Genomic DNA, 21,006 nt, shown 5'->3' on the forward strand with positions numbered 1-21,006 from the left:
TTTTGCATGCATCATGAGCATTCTATTTGAGCATAATTGCTGATTATATCTTGTTCAGGCATATTAGCTGTATTTGTATAGTTTGGTTATTATCTATCTGTTTATTCTTCTATTATGCCTGATTTAGACATAGTGGGAAAGTCAGCAAGATCGGCAGCCGAACCTACTGGGAAACCGACTGTTTGAAGTAAAAAAAAAAAAAAAATTAGGGTAAACTAGTCCTAATCAAAACTGATTAAATTCGGACTCATACCATTAAATTTTTGGGCCAATAATTATAGTTTAAATATACAATAGATCCATTCATAAATGTGAGTTGGTGGGCCTAATGAAAGCCCATGCAAAAAAAAAAGGGCCTCATTTCAGCCCATTAAATATTATCATTTGGGCCCAATAAATTAAAACGGGTCTGATCAAAGACGGTCCACATCCACACCCTATAAAATATATGTTCGAAATTCAATTTCAAATCACAACTCATTCAAAATTCGATTTCGAATTCCCAACCAATTCCCATAACATCTTCCAACGACCCATTCAAAATTCGATTTCGAATTTCGAATTCCCAACCAATTCCCAAAATATCCTCCAACAATCCATTCAAAATTCGATTTCGAATTTCGAATTCCCTAACCAATTCCCAAAATATCCTCCAACAATCCATTCAAAATTCGATTTCAAATTTCCAACCAATTCCCAACCAATTCCCAAAATATCCTCTAACAACCCATTCAAAATTCGAATTTCGAATTTCGAATTCCCAACCTATTTCCAAAATATCCTCTAACAACCCATTCAAAATTCGAATTTTGAATTTCCAACGAATTCCTAACCAATCCCAAATATCTTTCAACCAACTACAACAACCTATTCAAAATTCGAATTCGAATTTTGAATCCCTCAAAATATCTCTCACCACTCATCTCATTATAAATACGAGAACCGAAATCAAACTCCAGAGAATTTTTTATGGAGACGATAGATAAAAAAAAGAGAGATAGATTGCTACACACATTTCCATGTTCAAAATATTCAAAGGATATCGCCAAGCTGCTGAAAGGAGGAGATATCGCCGAGCCACTGAAAGGAGGAGATATCGCTAAGCCCCTGAAAGGAGGAGATATCGCTGAGCCGCGGAAAGAAGGAGAAATCATTGAGCTGCTTCATCCAATCCATCATTTGATCAACAGGTAAAAAAAAAAGAAAGAGAAAGAAAAATGAAGAAGAAAAAAAGAAAACATAAAAAGAAAAAAAAAGAAAAAAAAGAAAGAAAAGGAAAAAAAGATCTCTCTTCTTCCCCCCGTCTATTTTTTTCTTTTTTTTTTGGTATTGTAGCCATCCATACCATCTAGATGGCTTCGGTGGGAGAGTGGAGGGGAATCTTCGATTCCCCGTTTCTTCGGACCTCTCAATACCCCATTCGAAGTCGTTGATGATGGAATGGGTGATCTACATTGCCGCGACCATCTCCAGTATCTTTGGTTTGATACTTTCGAAAGAAGAGGTGAGGGGGATCTTTGATTCCCCGTTTCTTCGGACCCTTCAACATTTTTTTGAAAATGTCAAATCAAATTTGCCAGCCGAACAAATCCGCGCCACCATCATCAACTTCACCGACGACATCTACGATATAGCCGGTTTGATACTTTCGAAAGGAGAGGGGAGGAAGATCTTTGATATTCCCCGTTTCTTCGGACCCTTCAACATTTCTTCGAAAATGTCAAATCAAATCCGACGGCCAAACAAATCCGCGCCACCGTCATCAACTTTATTGACATCATCTACAACACCGACGGTTTGACACTTTCGAAAGAAGAGGGGAGGGGAATCTTTGATTCCCCGTTTTTTTTGGACCCTTCAACATTTCTTCGAAAATGTCAAATCAAATCTGACGGCCGAACAGATCCACACCACCGTCATTAACTTCGTCGACGTTATCTGCGGCATCGCCAGAAGATTAAACGGGGATTTCTTCGAACCCAAATCAAGATCAAACGGGGGTTTATTCGGACCCCAAATCAAGATCAAACGGAGATTTCTTCGGACCCCAAATCAATATCAAACGGGGATTTCTTCGGACCCCAAATCATGAATCAAACGGGGATTTCTTCGGACCCCAAATCAATATCAAAACGGGGATTTCTTCGGACCCAAAATCAAGATCAAATGGGGATTTCTTCGGACCCCAAATCAATATCAAACGGGGATTTCTTCGGACCCCAAATCATAAATCAAACGGGAATTTCTTCGGACCCCAAATCAATATCAAAACGGGAATTTCTTCGGACCCCAAATCAAAATCAAAAGGGAATTTCTTCGGACCCCGAATCAAATTGCCAAAGGGGATTTCTTCGGACCCCAAATCATAAATCAAACGGGAATTTCTTCGGACCCCAAATCTAATTGCAAAATCAAAAGGGGATTTCTTCGGACCCCAAATCCAATCAAAAAGGGTATTTCTTCGGACCCCAAATCCAATTGCAAATCATAAGGGGATTTCTTCGGACCCCAAATTAAATTGCAAAATCAAATTCGGACCCCAAATCAAATTGCAAATCCGAATCAAGTTCACATACGAACCCAAATCCAAATCAAGTTCCTATACGAACCCGAACCCAAATCCAAATCAAGTTCACATACGAACCCAAAACCAAATTAAGTCCACATCCAAACCCAAAACCAAATCAAGTCCACATAAAGAACCCAAAACCAAATTAAGTCCACATCAAAACCCAAAACCAAATCAAGTCCACATAAAGAGCCCGAACCCATTCCACAAATAAACCCAAACCCAAAACCAAATCAAGTCCACATCCAAACCCAAAACCCAAATCCGAATCAAGTTCACATTCGAACCCAAACCGAATCAAATCCACATAACAAACCTCATTCATGAACTATGAACCAAGTTCGTGAGCCAAAACACCACAAACCATAAACCAAGATCATATAACCAACCTCATGACCCATACACCAAGTTCATGAACCATACCTTATGAACCCATGAACCATACACCAAGTTCATAAACCTCATCCATGAACCATATCCAAGTTCATGAACCAAATCCCTTACACCAAACCTCATTAACCATAAACCACAACCCAAGCCCATGGACCAAATCCCATGGACCATATACCCAACCTCATGAACCATATCCAAATCTTATGAACCAATACCCAAATATCATGAACCAATACCCAAATCTCATGCCCAAAGTTCATCATGAACTTTTTCTTTACTCTAGTACATATACCTAGAGTAAAAATCAAATATCGACTACCCCTAATACATATGCTTAGGGCTAAGTCAATCGCCTTAGCACATATACTAAGGCAAAACATCTCCAAATCGACAGAGTTCTAAATTATACACTTAGAATTCAATCAAATGATATCAAGTTCATTCGAACTCTAACACATATACTTAGAGTTCATCCGACTAACCCTAACACATACCCTTAGGGTCTAGTCAACCTTTTACTCTAGCACATATACCTAGAGTAAAAATCAAACCAAGCTCGACTAATCCTAACCCATATACTTAGGGTCTAGTCAGTCTTTTGCTCTAGCACATCTACCTACCCGATCGAGCTCTAATACATATACTTAGAGCTCAAATCCAACGAAGCCTAACATAATACCTTAGGGCTTAGTCAGATCCTTACTCTAGCACATATAACTAGAGTGAAAAATATATTAAACTCGATTAATCCTGATACATATACTCAGGAATTAACCACCCTCTACTTTCGGGTAATTCGACCCACCTCAATACATATCCGTGAGCTCAGGTCACATCTCCACCTTGGAATATACAACCAAGGTGAATATAATCAGACTCTGAGACATATATTTAGAGCCAATTAGATTCTAATACATAGAGTTTAATATCGACTAGGTCTTAACACATATACTTAGGATCTAGTCAATTTTAAATTCAATTGAATCCTAATACATATACTTAGGATTCAATAAATGATCCATCTCATCCCATCTATAAAGGTCTCTTAGTCGAAGGTGCCCCAATGCCACGGGGGTAATTAACAATAGATGCTTGCATCTATTGGAAGCCATGGATCCGCAATACCTGATACCCACATACATATAGATACTCATCTGAATCATGAATACTACACCACGGCCAAAATCCATCGACCGTGCGAGGTGCGTCATTCGTGGTGGCAGACACCGACGATCGCGGTAAAGGTATCGCGCCATAAACAGTGACTACCCGAGATGGCTTCATATTTGCTTAGTTGCATACCCTTATGTCATCTTTTGTATTTGATGATACTAGTTGTATAAATGATGTAAGAAAGTAAAAAGCTTATATTTTGGAAGAAATGTTATATACATTTTGAGATCATGTGATGTAAAAGAAATGATGAAAAGGATGTAAAAGAATTTAAAAGTTGAATGCATGTATGTGGTTAAAAGTTAATCATTATACTTGTATGGTTGTAATAGTTTAGAATCTTTCACTTTTGGCCATTGCTTGCTTTCGTGCAAGTCATATATGTTTATGTTTCCGCATGTGCAAACTTTATACTTGATTTGTACTTGTGTTGAGCCTTGGGCAGACAGGAGAGGTGCTATCCGTTCGGCGTCTATTCGACGTGCCCGAACCGGCCAAATGGGCCGGTCCCGGGGCATGACAATATAAATGTGCTTTGCTAAGACTAGCCAGAACTAGTGAAGCGAAAGCACGAGTGGCGGCATATACTTATCCTTTTAACGTTTCGAAGACCGATTTAATTTTTGATCGGTTGTTGAAAGATGAAAAAATTCAACTCCAAGAGGTCAAATGATACCCCCTGGAGAAGAATTGAAAAAGAGAAGATATTGTAAATGGCACCATTCATGGAGCCATAGGACGAATGATTGTACTGCTTTTAAGAGGCAGATTCAAAAATGAATCAATGAAGGTCGGCTCATATTTGCTGACCAAGAAAATAAAAATATGAAAGTTGGTAAAAATCCATTTCCTTCATCGGTTAACATGATGGATATTAAAGAGAAAGCTCTTGCAGATAGGAGAACGGAGGACGATGTCGCTTACACCAAGAGGACATTACGGCTATGCATACGATGCAAGGCCGAAAACGAGACTGGGAGGCGATTATCCATGAAAAGAAGTTGTACGGGGAATGGAAAGAATTCATGGCATTTCCTGAGAAATAGGCAGACATACCCGAGGCGGAGAAAAATTTCAGAAGATGGTTTGGAAGAAGGTTCCAATGATTCCAAACAAGAAGTTGATTTTGTGAAAGACAAGAGAGATCGACCTGGTAATGCAAAAGGTCTTAAATGATTACTATAATCGACGAAGTGAGGATCGAAGTAGTCGAAGGAGTTATCCTAAAAAATCATTCGACTCCTAATAAAGAATCCTAGGATATCGGCCAAATTGGCAACATCAGGCAAGGATGAGACCTGAACCCAAATTTGAAGGGATGGACGAGGGTGACATCGAATTCCTCGATCGAAGGTTAGTTAATGAACTCGGCATTCAACCTTAGCCGAGACCATGGAAAAGAAGAGAAATCCTGAGAGACCATCTAAGGACAGTAAAAGTACCATCAAATGTGCTAGTCGATCAATGGCACATAGCAAAAGCATTCGCTAAATGGTATGAGCCAATATTAACAAAGACTCAGAAACGTCGGCAATAAAGATTACAAGCTGAAACAAGACAACACTGGGAAGAGGCGGAAGGGATGAAACCGAATGTATGGAGGCGTTTGTATGAGCCACAACCATCTTTTCGGTTCATAAAGAATGACCATGAGGCAGGCGGTTCGACGTCCGTACCCTGGTTGAAGTCCAAGGTTGAACGACCACTCCCGGCCCAGCCAGAAATGAAAGCAATTCAGAAGGAGTTAGAAGAAAAAATAGTCTCTTTGGAGACCATAATCAAGCGAGATAGATGGCCTCCTAAGGAGAGAGAGGCACGTATGGAGAGCGATTCCTTAGCCGAGACGGCGAAGGAATCAGAAAAGAAAAAACAAAAAACATAAGGGAAATCGATCGATGAAGATTCAGCCGATGTAAATATGGTATACGCTCTGCCTCGATCATTTATGGTAGAGTTAGTCAAATATGAAGAGACAATCTATGATGGAGAGGAGCTTACTGTGGCTCAGCTCCAGTTAGAAGATGTAAAGCCGGCCGATGCGGTGGTTTCTGAAAAACCATCGATAATACAGACAAGATTTGTCAGGCCGTTGTTTATAAGAGTGCTAATAGAAGAACGGCCAGTAGGCCGAGTGATGGTAGATAGAGGAGCAATGATTAACTTCATACCTACTTCTTTCTTTAAGAAGTTAGGCAAAAGTGAGGATGAACTCAAGCCTACCGATACAATTATGACCGACTTCACTGGTAGCAGTAAACAAGCAAAAGGTGTGCTTATGACTGAGATCACGGTAGGGTCTAAAACTTTACGAACAACTTTCTTTGTGGTGGATGCAGATAGCCACTACAATTTACTACTCGGGCGTGATTGGATTCACGCAAATGAATGTGTACCTTCGATGCTCCATGGCAAACTTTTTCAATGGATTGGAGATCGAGTAGAGGAGATTAGGGCCAAAGGATGGCCTCAAATGGTGGATGTTAACTCAGAAGGAATCGGCCATATTAATTGGGCCGATACTGACCCAGATCAGATATCATTTGTACGGGTCACCGAAGAAGGAGTCCAATTAATACTCGTGAAAGACGAGGAAGCATTGGTGGCAGCGGAAGAGCCACCAAGTTGGTTAAAATGGAATGCCAAAAGTCAAGAACTGGAGCTTTAAAAAAGCTTCAGTAAAATGAGCCGACCAAAGAGGTTGGCTATTGCATCAAATCGGCCGAATTGGCCGATGAAATACTATGCATCAAAACAGCCAAGTTGGCCGAGGAAAATTTACTCAGTGAATCGGCTATGAAGGTCGATAAAAAAAGTGTTTAATGAGTCCTCAAATGCGACAACCGGGTTAAACGAAAATAGTACGACTCGGAAGTCAGAAAACACAACCGAGTCTGATGGAGACGGCTCAAATATCCATAACATCATGAGAAAATCTATGGAAGAGTCGCCGATCAAAGTCGGCGATAAGAAGCTAGAGACTCAAGATCCACTAACAGAAATAAATTTAGGGTCGGACGAAGACAAAAGGCTGACATATATTAGTGCCAAACTTTCGGCTCAACATCAGGAGAAGCTGACGAAGTTGCTGATGAAATATAAAGTTTGCTTCGCCTTGAACTATGAGGAGATGCCAAGTCTGAGCCGGGAAATTGTAGAGCATAGGCTTTCTATTAAAAAAAGGATATTGGCCTTACAAGTAACCGGCTCATAGATTTGAGCCGAGTATTATACTATAAATCAAAAATGAAATTGAAAATCTTCAAGAGAAGTTCACAGGGGAGAAGTTCACGTTCACAGAATAGAGGTTCAAAGAATTGCTTTCCTCTTTCCCGGCCTTGCTTTCACAAAATAGTACTTACTTAACTTGTACTTATAAGACTTCATTCTACAGCGGCGCAAGCAAGCTTTACATTTTTGAAGGCCGGTTTTATTATAGCGGCCCGTTATATTGATTAGGTGTTTAACATAGTTCCTATACAAAAAAAGAATGGCAAATTTAGGGTTTGTATTGATTTTAGGAACCTAAATACGGCTACGCCTAAAGATGAATATCCGATGCCCATAGTTGACATGCCCATAGTTGACATGCTAGTAGATTCGGCAGCTCGGCATAAAATTCTATCATTTATGGATGGATATGCAGGCTATAATCAAATTTTTATTGCCGAAGAAGATATAGCTAAAACGGCTTTTAGATGCCCAGGATCTATTGGGACCTTCGAATGGGTAGTAATGCCGTGTGGTTTTAAGAATGCCGGAGCTACTTACCAGAGAGCAATGAATTTCATTTTCCATGATTTGATCAGCAGAATGTTGAAAGTTTACATCGATGATATCATTATAAAATTCAAATTACCAGCTGATCATTTGGCATATTTAGAACTCGCTTTTGAACGAATGAGGAAATATAATTTAAAAACGAAACCTTTGAAGTGTGCTTTCGGAATATCGGCAGAAAATTTCCTTAGATTCCTAGTACACAAAAGAGGGATTGAAATTGATAAAAATAGGGCAAAAGCCATAATGGAATTACCGTCGCCAAGGAATAAAAAAGAGTTACAAAGCTTATTGGGGAAAATTAACTATCTGCAGCGTTTCATATCAAATTTAGCCGGTAAAATATGAGTTTTCACTCCATTGCTGAAAAATCAAGAGGAGTTCATTTGGATAGAGGAACAGCAAGAAGCATTTAAAAACATAATGAAATATTTAGCAAATCCTCCAGTCCTTAAAATCACGTTTTAGTTCTTTATTTATGCAAATTTTCTTGTAATAGTGCATCATATACTTTAGTAGTGTAACATAGAACAACATCATTTGTATGCAGGTTCCGTCGCCGAGACGGAGCGGCCACCCGCAGGCGCCGCGCCCGCACAATATATATGAAGAACAAGTCGAAGAATACGACCGTCCAACAGCTGGTCTTTTCGCCAGCAACTCCATTATGAAATGCGATGAAGTATGTAATAGTGTAAGCGGTGATTAAATAGTGTAATTCCTAGACAATTAGTGTAATTGACGGCAATTTATAATACAAAATGTCAGCTGCATAATGTCGTCATCCAAATATGTGAAGACGTTCAACCGTTATCTTCACTACCAGAGGTGCCGGCGGCGGGGGCACTGGTGGCGATGACGGTAACAGACGTCCCGGCAAAAAAGGAGGCAGCGAAAACCGAGGCGGAGGAACCGGACGCGACGGGGGCACCTTTGGTGTCGACGGTGGAGGAAAACGAAGCTGCGGGGTCGGCAGATGAGGAGGAAAATGTGGCGGCGGCAGCGACGGCGGAGGAGGAAGAAAAGGAGGAGGCGGTCTCGGCGGCGGCGGAGGAGGCCGTGGAGGAGGCGGCCGCGTAGGAAAAGGTGGAGGTGGCAGCAGCGGTGGCGGAGGAGGAGGCGGCCGCGAAGGAAAAGGTGGAGGCGGGGACAACGGCAGTGGAGGAGGAGGAAAAGAAGGCGGCGGCGGAGGAGGCCGCGAAGGAGGCGGTCCCGGAGGAAAAGGTGGAGGCGGCGGCAGTGGCGGCAAAGGAGGAGGCGGCCGTGGAGGAAAAGGTGGAGGCGGCGGGAGCGACGACGGAGGAGGAGGGGAAAAAGGAGAAGGCGACGGTAGCGGCAGCGGCGGCGGAGGAGGAAGGAAAGGAGGTGGCGGCGGTGGCGACGCTAGCCGAGGAAAAGGAGTTTGAGTTAGTGGTGGCGGCGGTTGCACCGGAGCCATCGGCGATACCCACTAAGACGACTCGCGCAGCTAAACGTGTAGGTTTATGTTACACTGATACTTCTTAAATAATGCAATATTTTTCTATTTGTGTAATGTTATCTTGTTTGTTGCACTATTTTAAATTCCTTTCTACAGGCGATTGTAAAAATCGACAAGCCCCGCCCGAAGAGACGCTTGAAGAGTCAGTCGACAGCGAGAAAGGCGCCTACACAAACAGCAAAGTCTGCCATGCAGGAACCCAGCATTATAGTGGTTTGTAAACATTGCAATGATACATTTAAGTAATGCGATACAGCTTATAATAGTAGAAGTAAGTGCAGCAATGGTGTAATTCCCTGAGTGTCTCACTCTTTCATTGATTTCTAAACAACCCCCAATAATTATCGACATCCACCCTCGGAAGAAACATCAAAAAAATAAAAGGGCAAAAAACTCAAATTAAAGGTCGCAAAATTGTTAGCGCCCCGGGATTTAAAGTACTATGGCAAGGGAAAGATACAAAAGGAGGCTCATGAGCGAATTGAAAATTTCCTGACAAGCACCACCACCGATGCGTTAAGAGTGCATTCGAAAAACATTGATGTCAGGCGGAGTGACTTCGTTGACCTAACAAGTCACATGGCTTTTGTCAGCTCCGATGTTATTGACGCCAACCAGCATATACTGGAGGAGGCGGAAGGCCACAGGTGCATATTCTCTACGACTTTTCTTTATTAGACCATAGGGACTGCAATTTCGGCCAACATGTTTTTGCACGATTTCACCGAGGGGGTGATTAATGAGGCGAAGTACTGGTTCATCCCGCTCTTCGACTTCGAACACTGGCATTTGCTGGCGGTTGATCTCCAAGACGGGAAGTACCTCCACTTATTTTCTATTAAAAATTCTAAATACAACGCTGGGTTTGAAAAAGTGATAAGTATTTCCTTAATAGTTTAATATTGTGCCAAGATTACCCTGTTATATTTCTAATTAGTGCAACGTTTTCTTATACAGTGTGATTTCATAGGAAATTTTTTGCAAAATAAATTTTTCGATTTATTTCGGCATTGCGAGACCCGTCTCGTCGACTGGAAGAAGATCAACATAGAAGACATCCCGATGCAAGATCAGTCAAATGACTGCGGAATCTTCATTTTAGCATACGAAGAATACTTGCAGAAGGGGTGGAACTTGGACTTTTCCCAGAAGAATATGACGAGGAAACGCGGCGAGATAGCAGCAGAATTGTTGCGCCTTTTTTACTCGTAATGATTCGAGGCTGATTCGATTAACAATTCTTTAATTTGTATTGTCATTTTTTTCACATTTGATCATTCGGTGTAAATATTAAAATTCTCATTACATTTGTTATAAATAAATTATTCAAAATTTACTTGTAATGGTGTAACAAATCAAGTATCGGCGCATATAATATCTAAGTAGTGTAAGCTTGTATATTTGTTAAGCAAAGTAGCAAAGTTGTAATGAATGTTGAACTGTTGTGGTCCTCGTTACACAATTTACAAAGACCATCGAATTGTTATCCTCCTGTTTACACTATTACTCAAAAAGTCTTGAACAATAATCGTCTACATTACATTATTACTAATGAGTCTTGAATTATTAAAATATGGGCGGAGAATTTTTCGCTGTTTCCTGTGGTGCGACTGCAGATGTTGTCGCGTGCGGCTGGTTTGCTCTGGCCAGAGGAGGGTTCTTGCATGACCTTTTGTTGTGCCCCCACCTTTGGCAATTCCCGCATTGCTTCTTTATCAAGCCGTTGGAAATGGACTCTCTCTGCGCAACCTTCCTTCTCCCCGGTTGTATGCGCACGTTTGGTGGCCGCGGCGGAATGACGTTACTTGGTATTTCAGGCCAATGCTCTTTGCTTCTGGTGGGGGGTACGTAGTCATTGTAGGTTGCATGATAAGTCGAGGTCTTGAACCAGTCCTTGACAAAATCATACGGATCCCGCAGCCTACATGAAATTGCTCCTATAGTGTGATTACATGGGATGCCGTCAATGTCCTAATGCTTGTAGAAACATGTCATCTTTAAAAGATCCACAACCTCCGTACTGTCGGGCGCAATTAACTGAAAAACAACAAGTCTATCATGCTCCAAGCCCGCCTATTTGGTATGATTCGGGCACGCCAACAGACCGCCGAACGGACAGGGTTTAGCCTGTGTAATATACCGAAACCTCTGTAGGCTGCGTCGAGCTTTAGTCGAATTGACCAAAGTTTGGTGAGTGAAATGGTTGGACAAAGTCCGTTTGACATTCCAACAAAGTTGGAAGAGTTAAAGTTGAGTTCCAAGTATGATAGAAGGGTTTTAGCATTGCTCGGCACAAATTGGAGCCGAGTACTGCCCAAACTGCAGTCTGGGCACTGCTTAACCGGTGAAGCACCAAGACAGTACCGATACCAGGCAGGCCACCCGAGAAGCTAGCTCTCAGGTTTGGGCAGTTGAACAGGGGCGTACCGGTGAAGCCCACTTGCATACTGGTACGCAGTGCTACGAACAGCAGGCTGGGTCTGCTGCAAATAAAAAGAGTTGGAGGGTTTATTTGCTATTGTGGCAGCCTATAAAAATACCCAACCCCTCCTCTCTTGTTCACAGCAGGGAGCACTCCTTCCTCTCTCATTTTTCTCCCTCTCTCTCTAGGTACTCTCTACCAATGTAGTTTAGAGAGGATTTGAAGGCGGATTTGGAGGAGAAGAAAGCAAGTGGAGCATCTTCTTTTTCTTCTCCTTTGGCTCAAGAAAAGGAAGCTTTTAGAGATAAGCTTTATGAGCTCTCATGGTAGATGTCTAGGGCTTGGTTCAAATGACCTAGAAATGATTTTAGTTGGATCTTTAGATGCTATTAAGCTTGTTTTTACTTATCTTCAAGATCCATTTGGTGCTTATGCCATAGGGCATTGTTAGGGCACCAAAATTGGGGTTTTTGCCCTAGATTGGTTTAAATGTAAATTAACCATGTAGAAACCAAATTGAAGGTATTTCCGTCGCGTTGGTGGACTCGGTTCGACGATCCGACAAGTCTACACCAAGGAATTAGAAAAAAAGCCTATTTTGGTTTCGTTTTGCCGCAGGCGAGAGAATAGACGGCTAAAAATCACGAAACTCGAACCGTGGCATCCTAGTAACCATACGAGGTGGGTTGTGCTTCACCGAAGTGATTAGGTCACTTTCAAGTCAAAGTGAAGTATGATTGTCGTTGATGCATGTGTAGTTGTTAGGTTGTATATGATAATATGAATGCGTAAATCATATTGTGCTTGATGTTGTTATCTACCATGAGATGTTATATAAGTGCATAAAGTAGAGGCTAAAGAATGCATGTGACAGGTACAAATGAATGCATGAGATATATGTTAGAAAAATGCATGAGCTAGATGCCAAATAACATGTATGACATAGATGTTATATAAATGCCTGATTGAGATGCTAATAATGAATGCATAAGATATATGCTAATGAATGTATAAGATATATGCTAGTCAAGAATGCATGAGGTATATTGATTACCATTGAATGATAAGGACATCGGCATGAGTAAGCATATAAGATATGTATGCTTAGATATGAATGTGAACTAAGATCGATGAACTCTAAGTAGAGTAAAGAACTCGATAAGTGTGGCATGTCAAGTATGATTCCTAGGTATAGACAACTAGGAAAAGAAGAACATGAGTGGCATTAAACCTAGAGTTAAGTAAACCTAGGTTATGAGTATAGTGGAATTGAACCTAGAGTTAAATAAACCTAGGTTATGAGACGAGTGGCATTCAACCTAGAGTCAAATTGACCTAGGATAGAAATGACATTGGACCTAGTGTTATAGAACCTAGGCTATGAACATAGTGATATTAGACCTAATGTATTAAACTTAGGTTGAGTAATGGTTTGGATCTAGATAGGTCGACACTATAGTGTGAGACCAACCCTTGAGCTATGGAAAGTGGATTCCGGAATCCCTGCTGCGAGTATAGCGGCTGCTAGTGCAGCATGTTAGCTCGATAGTTTCTGGCCGCGGGTGTATGTGGCATGTTCCTCTCCCACCGGAAGAACTTCGAGAATTGTGATTAAGCAAGATTCTTGGCCGTGGGTGTATATGGCATTTTCCTCTCCCACTGGAAGAATCTTTGAGCGCTAGAGTGTATGTGGCATGTTCCTCTTTCTATCGGGGATCTCGGGTGCGGGTGTATGCGGCATGTTCCTCTCCCACTGGGGGATCCTTGACCACGAGTGTACGCAGCTCTGAGCGACCCGTTGGGCGATGTGGTTTGTGGATTGAGTGCCGAGGTGTATGTGAGAGTTCCTTCACCTCGAGCGCGACAGAGCGCGGATTATCCGCAGTTGGCTGACTCAAGACCGAGTCGAGTGGCATAGTTGCCTAAGGTAAAAGTAACCTTAGGGAAGAATGACAAAGAATAGAGAGCAGCGATTGAGCATAACATGGCTAAAGTGTGAGTATCCTTAGTAAAGAATAAAAAATTATTAACAATAAAGAATGGCTAATAGTAAAGAATGGCTAAAAGCAAAGAATGGCTAGGAATAAAGAGTAGAATCAATTAATCTACTTGCATAAGTTGCATGATTTGCATAGCTGCATGTTGTGAGGCATGAACATGAATTATATAATGTTATATGTATACACTACAACAAAAATGATTTTTAGTGGCGATTTTTTGGTGGCAACAAGCACTGTCGCCACCAATGTATTTAATATGGTGGCGACATTTATTTGTCACCGCTAATGCAAAGGAAATGGCGGCGACATATAATAGTCGCCACCGATACTAAAAATATAGCGGTGACAACGCGTCGCTGGTAAAAAAATAGAGTATCAGTGGCGATAATTGTTGCCACGATAGCGCGCCAACTTCCCTCCTTTTTTTTCAGCACTCACAAACCTCTAACTCTAGCCCTAACCCTAACCCACTCGACCACGCCCCTCCCCAGCGTTCGAAAGCTCCGAGCTCCGATCCCCCATCCCCCGAGCTCGAGCTCTCCCCCTCTCCGTCACCTCTACTCATGGCCCCTCCCCTTTTCTCCGCGTCTTCTCCAAGCTCCGATCACCCCTGATCTTCTCGGCCTCGTGTGCTTCGAGGAGATCTGGCGTCGCCCTCGGCCTCCTCTTCCATGAGTGCGGCAGCGGCGGCGCTCCGAGGTGGTCCTCTCTCGATAAAGATCTATGGGCTCTCCGTGGAGCTTTTTTTTGTGCTCTATTTTGATCTCGTGGATTTGTAGTTATCCACTCTGTTCTTGGTGTAAATTAATTCCTGAGATTACGTGTCAAATTTATCCCAACGTTGGCAAAACAAAACTATTTTTTAAATCTTGATGTGGCTTTGATCTAATTCCTGTGGATTCGGCTTCTTCCGTGGCGGACTTCAATCTAATTCCTGTGGATTCGGCTTCTCCCCACCGCAGGAGCTCTCACAGAGCTTCGCCAAGAGGAACCCTAAGCCCGGTGCAGATCTTGATTGCGAAATTGTGGATCCTAGGGTTTTGAAGAATGGTCTGCTCTGCGGCAGCTGCAGCGGCAGAGGCGGAGGCGGTGGATCCTAGGGTTTTAAGAAAAAAATAAAATCTTTTGGGTGGGTAGCTAAGGATCCTTCTGGGTTTCTTTCGCCTTACAGGTTCAGTCGAAGGTGTGGCCACGCCACCTAATGAGGAGTTCAATGTTCCTTTCTTGTACGCATGCTAATTCTTAGTGATATATTCATACTTCCTCAATATCTGGATTTTGCTCGCTTACGAGTTTAAATCACTTTTAAGAGCTCCTTTTAGTTGTTTGTTCCTGCTATAGTTCAGACATCTCTGTACTTATACAAGCTTTTTTATTGGAAGAACTACTGGTTACTAATTATTGCTAGAAATTGCGCATGATTCTTTAGTTGACAGCCAAATGATAGGCTCTTTGAGAACCAAAAAAGAGAACCGATATATTAGATATCACTAAAAGTGACAATCATAAATTTCTTTCATTTAATGGTACACTAATTATGATGTATTTTTCATGGGAGAAATGTGTTAATCTTCGTGAAGTGAAGGTGAGTAGATGGTTGAAATAGTTGACATTTTACTGTTACACTTGTCCAAGTCCTTTTTCTAAGTTTTATTTTTTGTGTGAAGTCACTACGATGGATGAAACATCCAAATATTGTGAAACTCAAGGAGATCATAAGAGAGAACAATACATTATACATTGTATTTGAATATATGGTATGGTTTCATAATGTGAGTTAAATAATCAGTTCCTAGACAATCTGACAGCCTAAACTCTGTTTCTTAATTATTTAGGAATGCAATCTTTACCAGCTTTATGAAAGATAGAGGCAAGGTGTTTTCTGAGGTTGAAGTCCGTAATTGGTGCTTTCAGATATATCAGGGCCTTGCTTACATGCACCAACGGGGCTATTTTCACCGTGACCTTATGCCTGGTAACCGCTTCCTTAGTGTCGTAAATTTGCTATTTGGGTAATAGTTTGCACTTCATGTTATATCTTATTATCTGTTTGGACACGGATATTTGTCAATATCGTTTGAGGTTCCCATAATGGGTAAATTCCATGTGCTTTTTTTTTTAAGTGACACCATCCTACAGTTGGCTGATCTTTATATTTTTGTTACTCTTTTTTATGACCAGTTGCATCCTTGTCTCCTTTGGATGTTGTGAATAAAATATGTATGACCTATACCTCTGATTTTGTGCTTTCAATTTGTCACACTGCCTAATTGTTGGTTAGTAGCGACTTTCAATATTTATGCACCAACAAAATTTCAGTACTGGTTATAGGAAACCCTTGGTTATATTTTTAAACTATCTGATATTTAAGTATTGCCCATGACAATACTGCTTATGTTTACGAAAGTATTTTTTACAAAATTTTCTTCAGAGAACTTGTTGGTTAGCAAGGAAGTCATAAAGATTGCAGACTTTGGACTTGCTAAGGAAGTTTCTTCAGATCCGCCGTACACAGAATATGTCTCGACACAGTGGTGGGTACACACTTTTGTCATCTTTTTATTCATTTCCAATTTTATTGAATTTTCATTTGCATAGAGATCTTATTGGCTTTAAGCTTTGTTTCACTCATTGGTCTTGTGAGGCTTTTAAGAATAGGAATCCCTAAATCGAAAGCTGTCATCTTTCTCCTTGTCTAGAACTGTTTCCGCCTAATTAGCAACAAAGAATGTAGACTACCATACCTGACCCCCTGTTGGCTACTAGTTTTTGATCGGAAATTTGGCACAAATTTAATTGTTGAGATTCTATTGGCTAGTTGTAAAAGTTTTGAGAAAAGGTTTCAGATCGTGATACGTTTGAAATCTTTTAGGTATCGAGCTCCTGATGTCTTGCTTCAATCTTCCATTTATGACTCTGCTGTTGGTAAGTGATAATTAAAATTTGTGCTCAGTGGTAGGGTTAGACTAATGTACCAATCATTAGCATTTATGGTTATTATGTTCTGTGCCATGTTGCAGATATGTGGGCAATGGGTGCGATCATGGCTGAGCTATTCACTCTCCGTCCTCTTTTTCCTGGTTCAAAGTACACACAAGACCACACCATATTTTTTATAGCTAAATTAAATGCCCCTTTTCTTATGTTTTGTGTGCCAATAAAGAAAAACTGACAATGAAAATTTCAGGCTTTGTATGATATTGTTGCCATCTTTTTTATTTCAAAACAAAATGTAGTTGCTTATAATCTATACGCCTATGGGTTGTTTGGCTACAACAAACAAAAACTTAGTTGTTGCTATTTTCACTTCTTTATTTTTTGAAGATGTTTTCAGCATCTGACCAGGTTGTGTTGGAACCCTAGCAAACTGTGACCAGAATAGGGAAGTCCTTCTCTAGCCCATTCAACTACATAAGATTTTTGCTTATTAAAAAAAAATAAAAAAATTACCAAACTCCTAAAGTTTGCCCATATAGTGGGCTAGCTAATTGGTAACGGAGCATGAGGAGCTAAAGCAAAACAAGATTAGTCCCGACAATTCCAGTAAAACCCCTGCAGTATACTTTTAGAAGTATAGCACCTTAGTTTTCCAGTTAGATGAAGTTTTTTTTCCTTTTATATTTTTCCATCTTTTTATTTTTTCTTTTTTTTTATTTTTCTAAAATTGCAGTTCCTTATATGTTACTTGATCTCATAGTTTGTGTGAGTTTCTTGTACTTACACTAGCAACATCAGCATAGATAATCTGTGAATTGATATTGTTACCTTCCTAGGAGTGGGATTAGTGATTCATTGCTGATTATGTTACTTCTAATCCTGTCATGCTTTATTGTATTCCTGCAATGAGGATCTTATTTGTTGAACTGATTTTTGTTCCTTCAGTGAAGTGGATGAGAATTACAAAATCTGCACAGTCATTGGAACTCCCGATGTAATTGGTGGTGACAATAGTCGCCACCATAAAACTAGACATAATAATTATCTAAACTGTTGTTGCCGCTAATTATCTAACTTTTCGCGGCGACCGTATGTCGCCGCTAATTATCTAACTTTTCGCGGCGACAAATTATCGCCACCAAGTAGTTTTATCGACGGGGTTTTAGGCAGCGACATGTGGCGACAAATTGTCGCTGCCAAAACATTTTTCGTTGTGACAATTTTGACTATGGTGGCGACATTTGTCGCCACTAAATCTTGTACCTGTAGTAGTGATATCTGTTGGACTAACATGTTTGCAATGCCTCTTTTGAACCTGCTGGGTCGAGCTCTTCCCTTGGGTGGCCGTACCCACTGGAAACTATGGACAATAGTTCTCACCACACGTTATTTTGGGGGATTTTAGGTTCACACGCGAGTGGCGCGGCGGCGCAAGGAGAGGGCGTAGCTCCGTAGATAGCACCCTACCACTTAGACCAGAGATAACTGTACCCTGAGTCAACATAACTTAGGGTTGTGAAAAGGAAAAGAACTAAGTTGTAATAACTATGTTAAATCTGATTGTATTTGGAAGCTAAAGAGAATGAAAATGTAATATGCGATGTAAAATGTATGTGAGTTGAATACTTGTAGTAGCATAGTATTTATTTTTTTGATACCTTCCTTATGCAATCTTTGTTCGAATGCTGTTCCTGGTTGGAACCTCGCGCATTGTATGGATTGTGACACCTTGGACGTACAGCAGAGACTCTGTTCGCGGTAAAGGGAAAACCCTGTCCGTTCGGCGGTCTATTGGCGTGCCCGAATCCGACCAAATGGGCAGGCGCGTGGCGTGACACTCTGTACCGCGGACAAAGTCTCCCCTGTACGTCCAAAGCGTCACAATTCATACAATGCATGAGGTTCCAACCAGGAACAGCATACAACAAAGATTGCATAAGGAAGTTATCAACAACATAAACACAACTATGCTATTACAATCATTCGTTTCAATTCACATTTTACATTACATTAACTAGATTCTTACATCCAAATACAATCCAATTCTTACAATTTTATTACAACTTGGTTCTTTCCATTTTTAACATTCCTAAGTAGCTGACTCAGGGTACTGCTATCTCTGGTCTCGTTGGTAGTGTAACATACTGAACTTTAGCAAATTGCAAGGTTTGAGTGTTTGATCTGTGTTTTAAATTTTTTCAGACATTCTGGAGGGTCGTAGACTATGTTCCGACCTATGGCTCGCATCTCGAGGAGCAAGGTTAAAAGCTTAGCACCAAATCTCTGAAGTGCAGGAAATTGGGCTGCTCTCGGGTTTGCCTCTGCAGGGCTGAGTACCGGTACTGCATTGACCTGGTACTGGAATTGGATCTAGTATCAGTACGGCATCGGGTTGGTACCGGTACCCAGTGCATTTCCTCGTAAACCCGATGTCACGCCCCAATCCCCGCCAATTTGGTCGGGTTCGGGTCACGTCAACAGACGCCGAACGGACAAAGCCTCCCCTGTCCGCCCAAGGCTCTAACAACATGTATAAATAGGCAATCAACAAGAGAATTGCATATATAATACAAGACTTGCGCGAGGGCAAGCAACAACGGAAGCGAAAGCTCTAAGCTAAATATACATCACACATGATATTTGATTTCATTTAAACCAAATTCAAGTAAACAAAACTATTACATTCCATTCAACCATCATATCTTTTTACATTTAGTCATCCACCAAATACATGATTGTTTACAACTTTACATCTCTAATTCAACAAAATAAAGCTGCTACATGTACACCAAAAGGGAAATGACTACAAAATGTAATGCTACTCCGGTGGCCGCTACCTACGGCGCTAAACCCTTGCCTCGGTCCTCCGCCGCCCCGCTCATGTTAGGACCTGTAAGGTTAGTGGTGTGAGAACTACAACGAAGTTTCCAGTGGGCTCGGCATCCGACCTCGCCGACTTACCAACTAGGTCTATCCAGGCATAAGTATTTCAAAGGAGGAAAAGTAACCACTACTAATGCAACTAATACTATGCCTGCAAGAAGGAAGTCAGTAGATATATAATTTCAATGCGAAAATGGAAATGCATGCATGCTCCAATCATAATCAAGCTTTGGCTCTTACCCAATCTTACCGGTTAACTCTGTTAACCCCAATAACTCACAACCCAAAATTCCTTAATAATGGGGGACTCGAACCTCCCTAGGGACCGTCAACTGGTGGGACTTTACCTCGCCCAGTGGTGACCAACTCCGGAGCACACCGCTCGAGGGGTAGCGACCTCCCTCAAGCCAAGACGTAATGTGAGTATCGATCTAATCCCCAACTTGAGGATTCATAGCCACTGGTCACAATATCGATGTCATGGTAGGTCTCTATCTATCCATCCTTGCCACTCTCAAGGCCATATCCGTGATGATGCCATAATTTGGTTAAACTAGATTTAACGGTTTATTTCTCAATGCCAATCTTGTTTCTATGTCAATGTCACCCTTGTTTTCTATTGTCCAAGTCCAACCTCACATTCACACAACTTGAGGGTCCAATCACACATGTCTTCTTGGTTCTATCGTCCACTATATTCAACTACGTTAGAAACATATAAATAAAGTCAAACCAAGTTCTACACGTATCTACCATACTATGCATGAATGGGTATATCTATACATATATGCTCAAGAGTAGAGAAAACAGACATAGAAGGGAATCCAACGATTCCGGCGTGCACCCCCCACCTCTAGTAATCGTGTGGGTGAAGTATATGACGACTCCCGGATTTTACGAAAGCCGCTTCCGCGCCCTATAATCAAAACGGTGCCATATTAGGCCTTTTGTACATGGACTATACTCTATCATTTTCGTAACAACGTGTTTAGGGCACCCCCAATTAGGTTTCCACGGGGTCAATTTGTCCCCGAACAATCCTAGGGCAAAAGTCCCAAATTCAAGCCCTAACATTGTCATTTAGGGTTTTCCCATAAATCGATCCCAACCTTAAGCAAACAATAACTTAGGATCATCTAAGAAGCATCCTAGTAAGGTTTCTAGACCCTTGGAACCAACCCTAGGGCTTCCATGACAAACCCTACCCAACCACCATGAGAGCACTTGAGCTCTCATGGGTTCCATGGAGTTCAAGGCATATAGAAGGCTCCCATGGCCAAAAACAACCCAAAGCTCCAAAACATAGGGATTAAAACCAAGCCCTAGACTCATTTCTGCCAAAAACTCACCTTAGCCCAAGCCCCTCCAAGTC

The 21,006-nt window shown here is 41.3% G+C and overlaps 1 protein-coding gene across 1 annotated transcript; it reads left to right on the forward strand.

The window, feature by feature from the left end:
- On the forward strand, positions 15,482 to 17,817 carry LOC109713238 (cyclin-dependent kinase F-4-like). The gene is given in 7 exon segments (XM_020237236.1): positions 15,482 to 15,571; positions 15,650 to 15,670; positions 15,672 to 15,789; positions 16,246 to 16,348; positions 16,687 to 16,739; positions 16,835 to 16,901; positions 17,697 to 17,817. Coding segments are annotated over 7 exon segments (561 nt in total). The 5' UTR covers positions 15,482 to 15,493.

The sequence above is a fragment of the Ananas comosus genome, linkage group 7 (genome assembly GCF_001540865.1).
Source record: "Ananas comosus cultivar F153 linkage group 7, ASM154086v1, whole genome shotgun sequence".
Lineage (NCBI taxonomy): Eukaryota > Viridiplantae > Streptophyta > Magnoliopsida > Poales > Bromeliaceae > Ananas > Ananas comosus.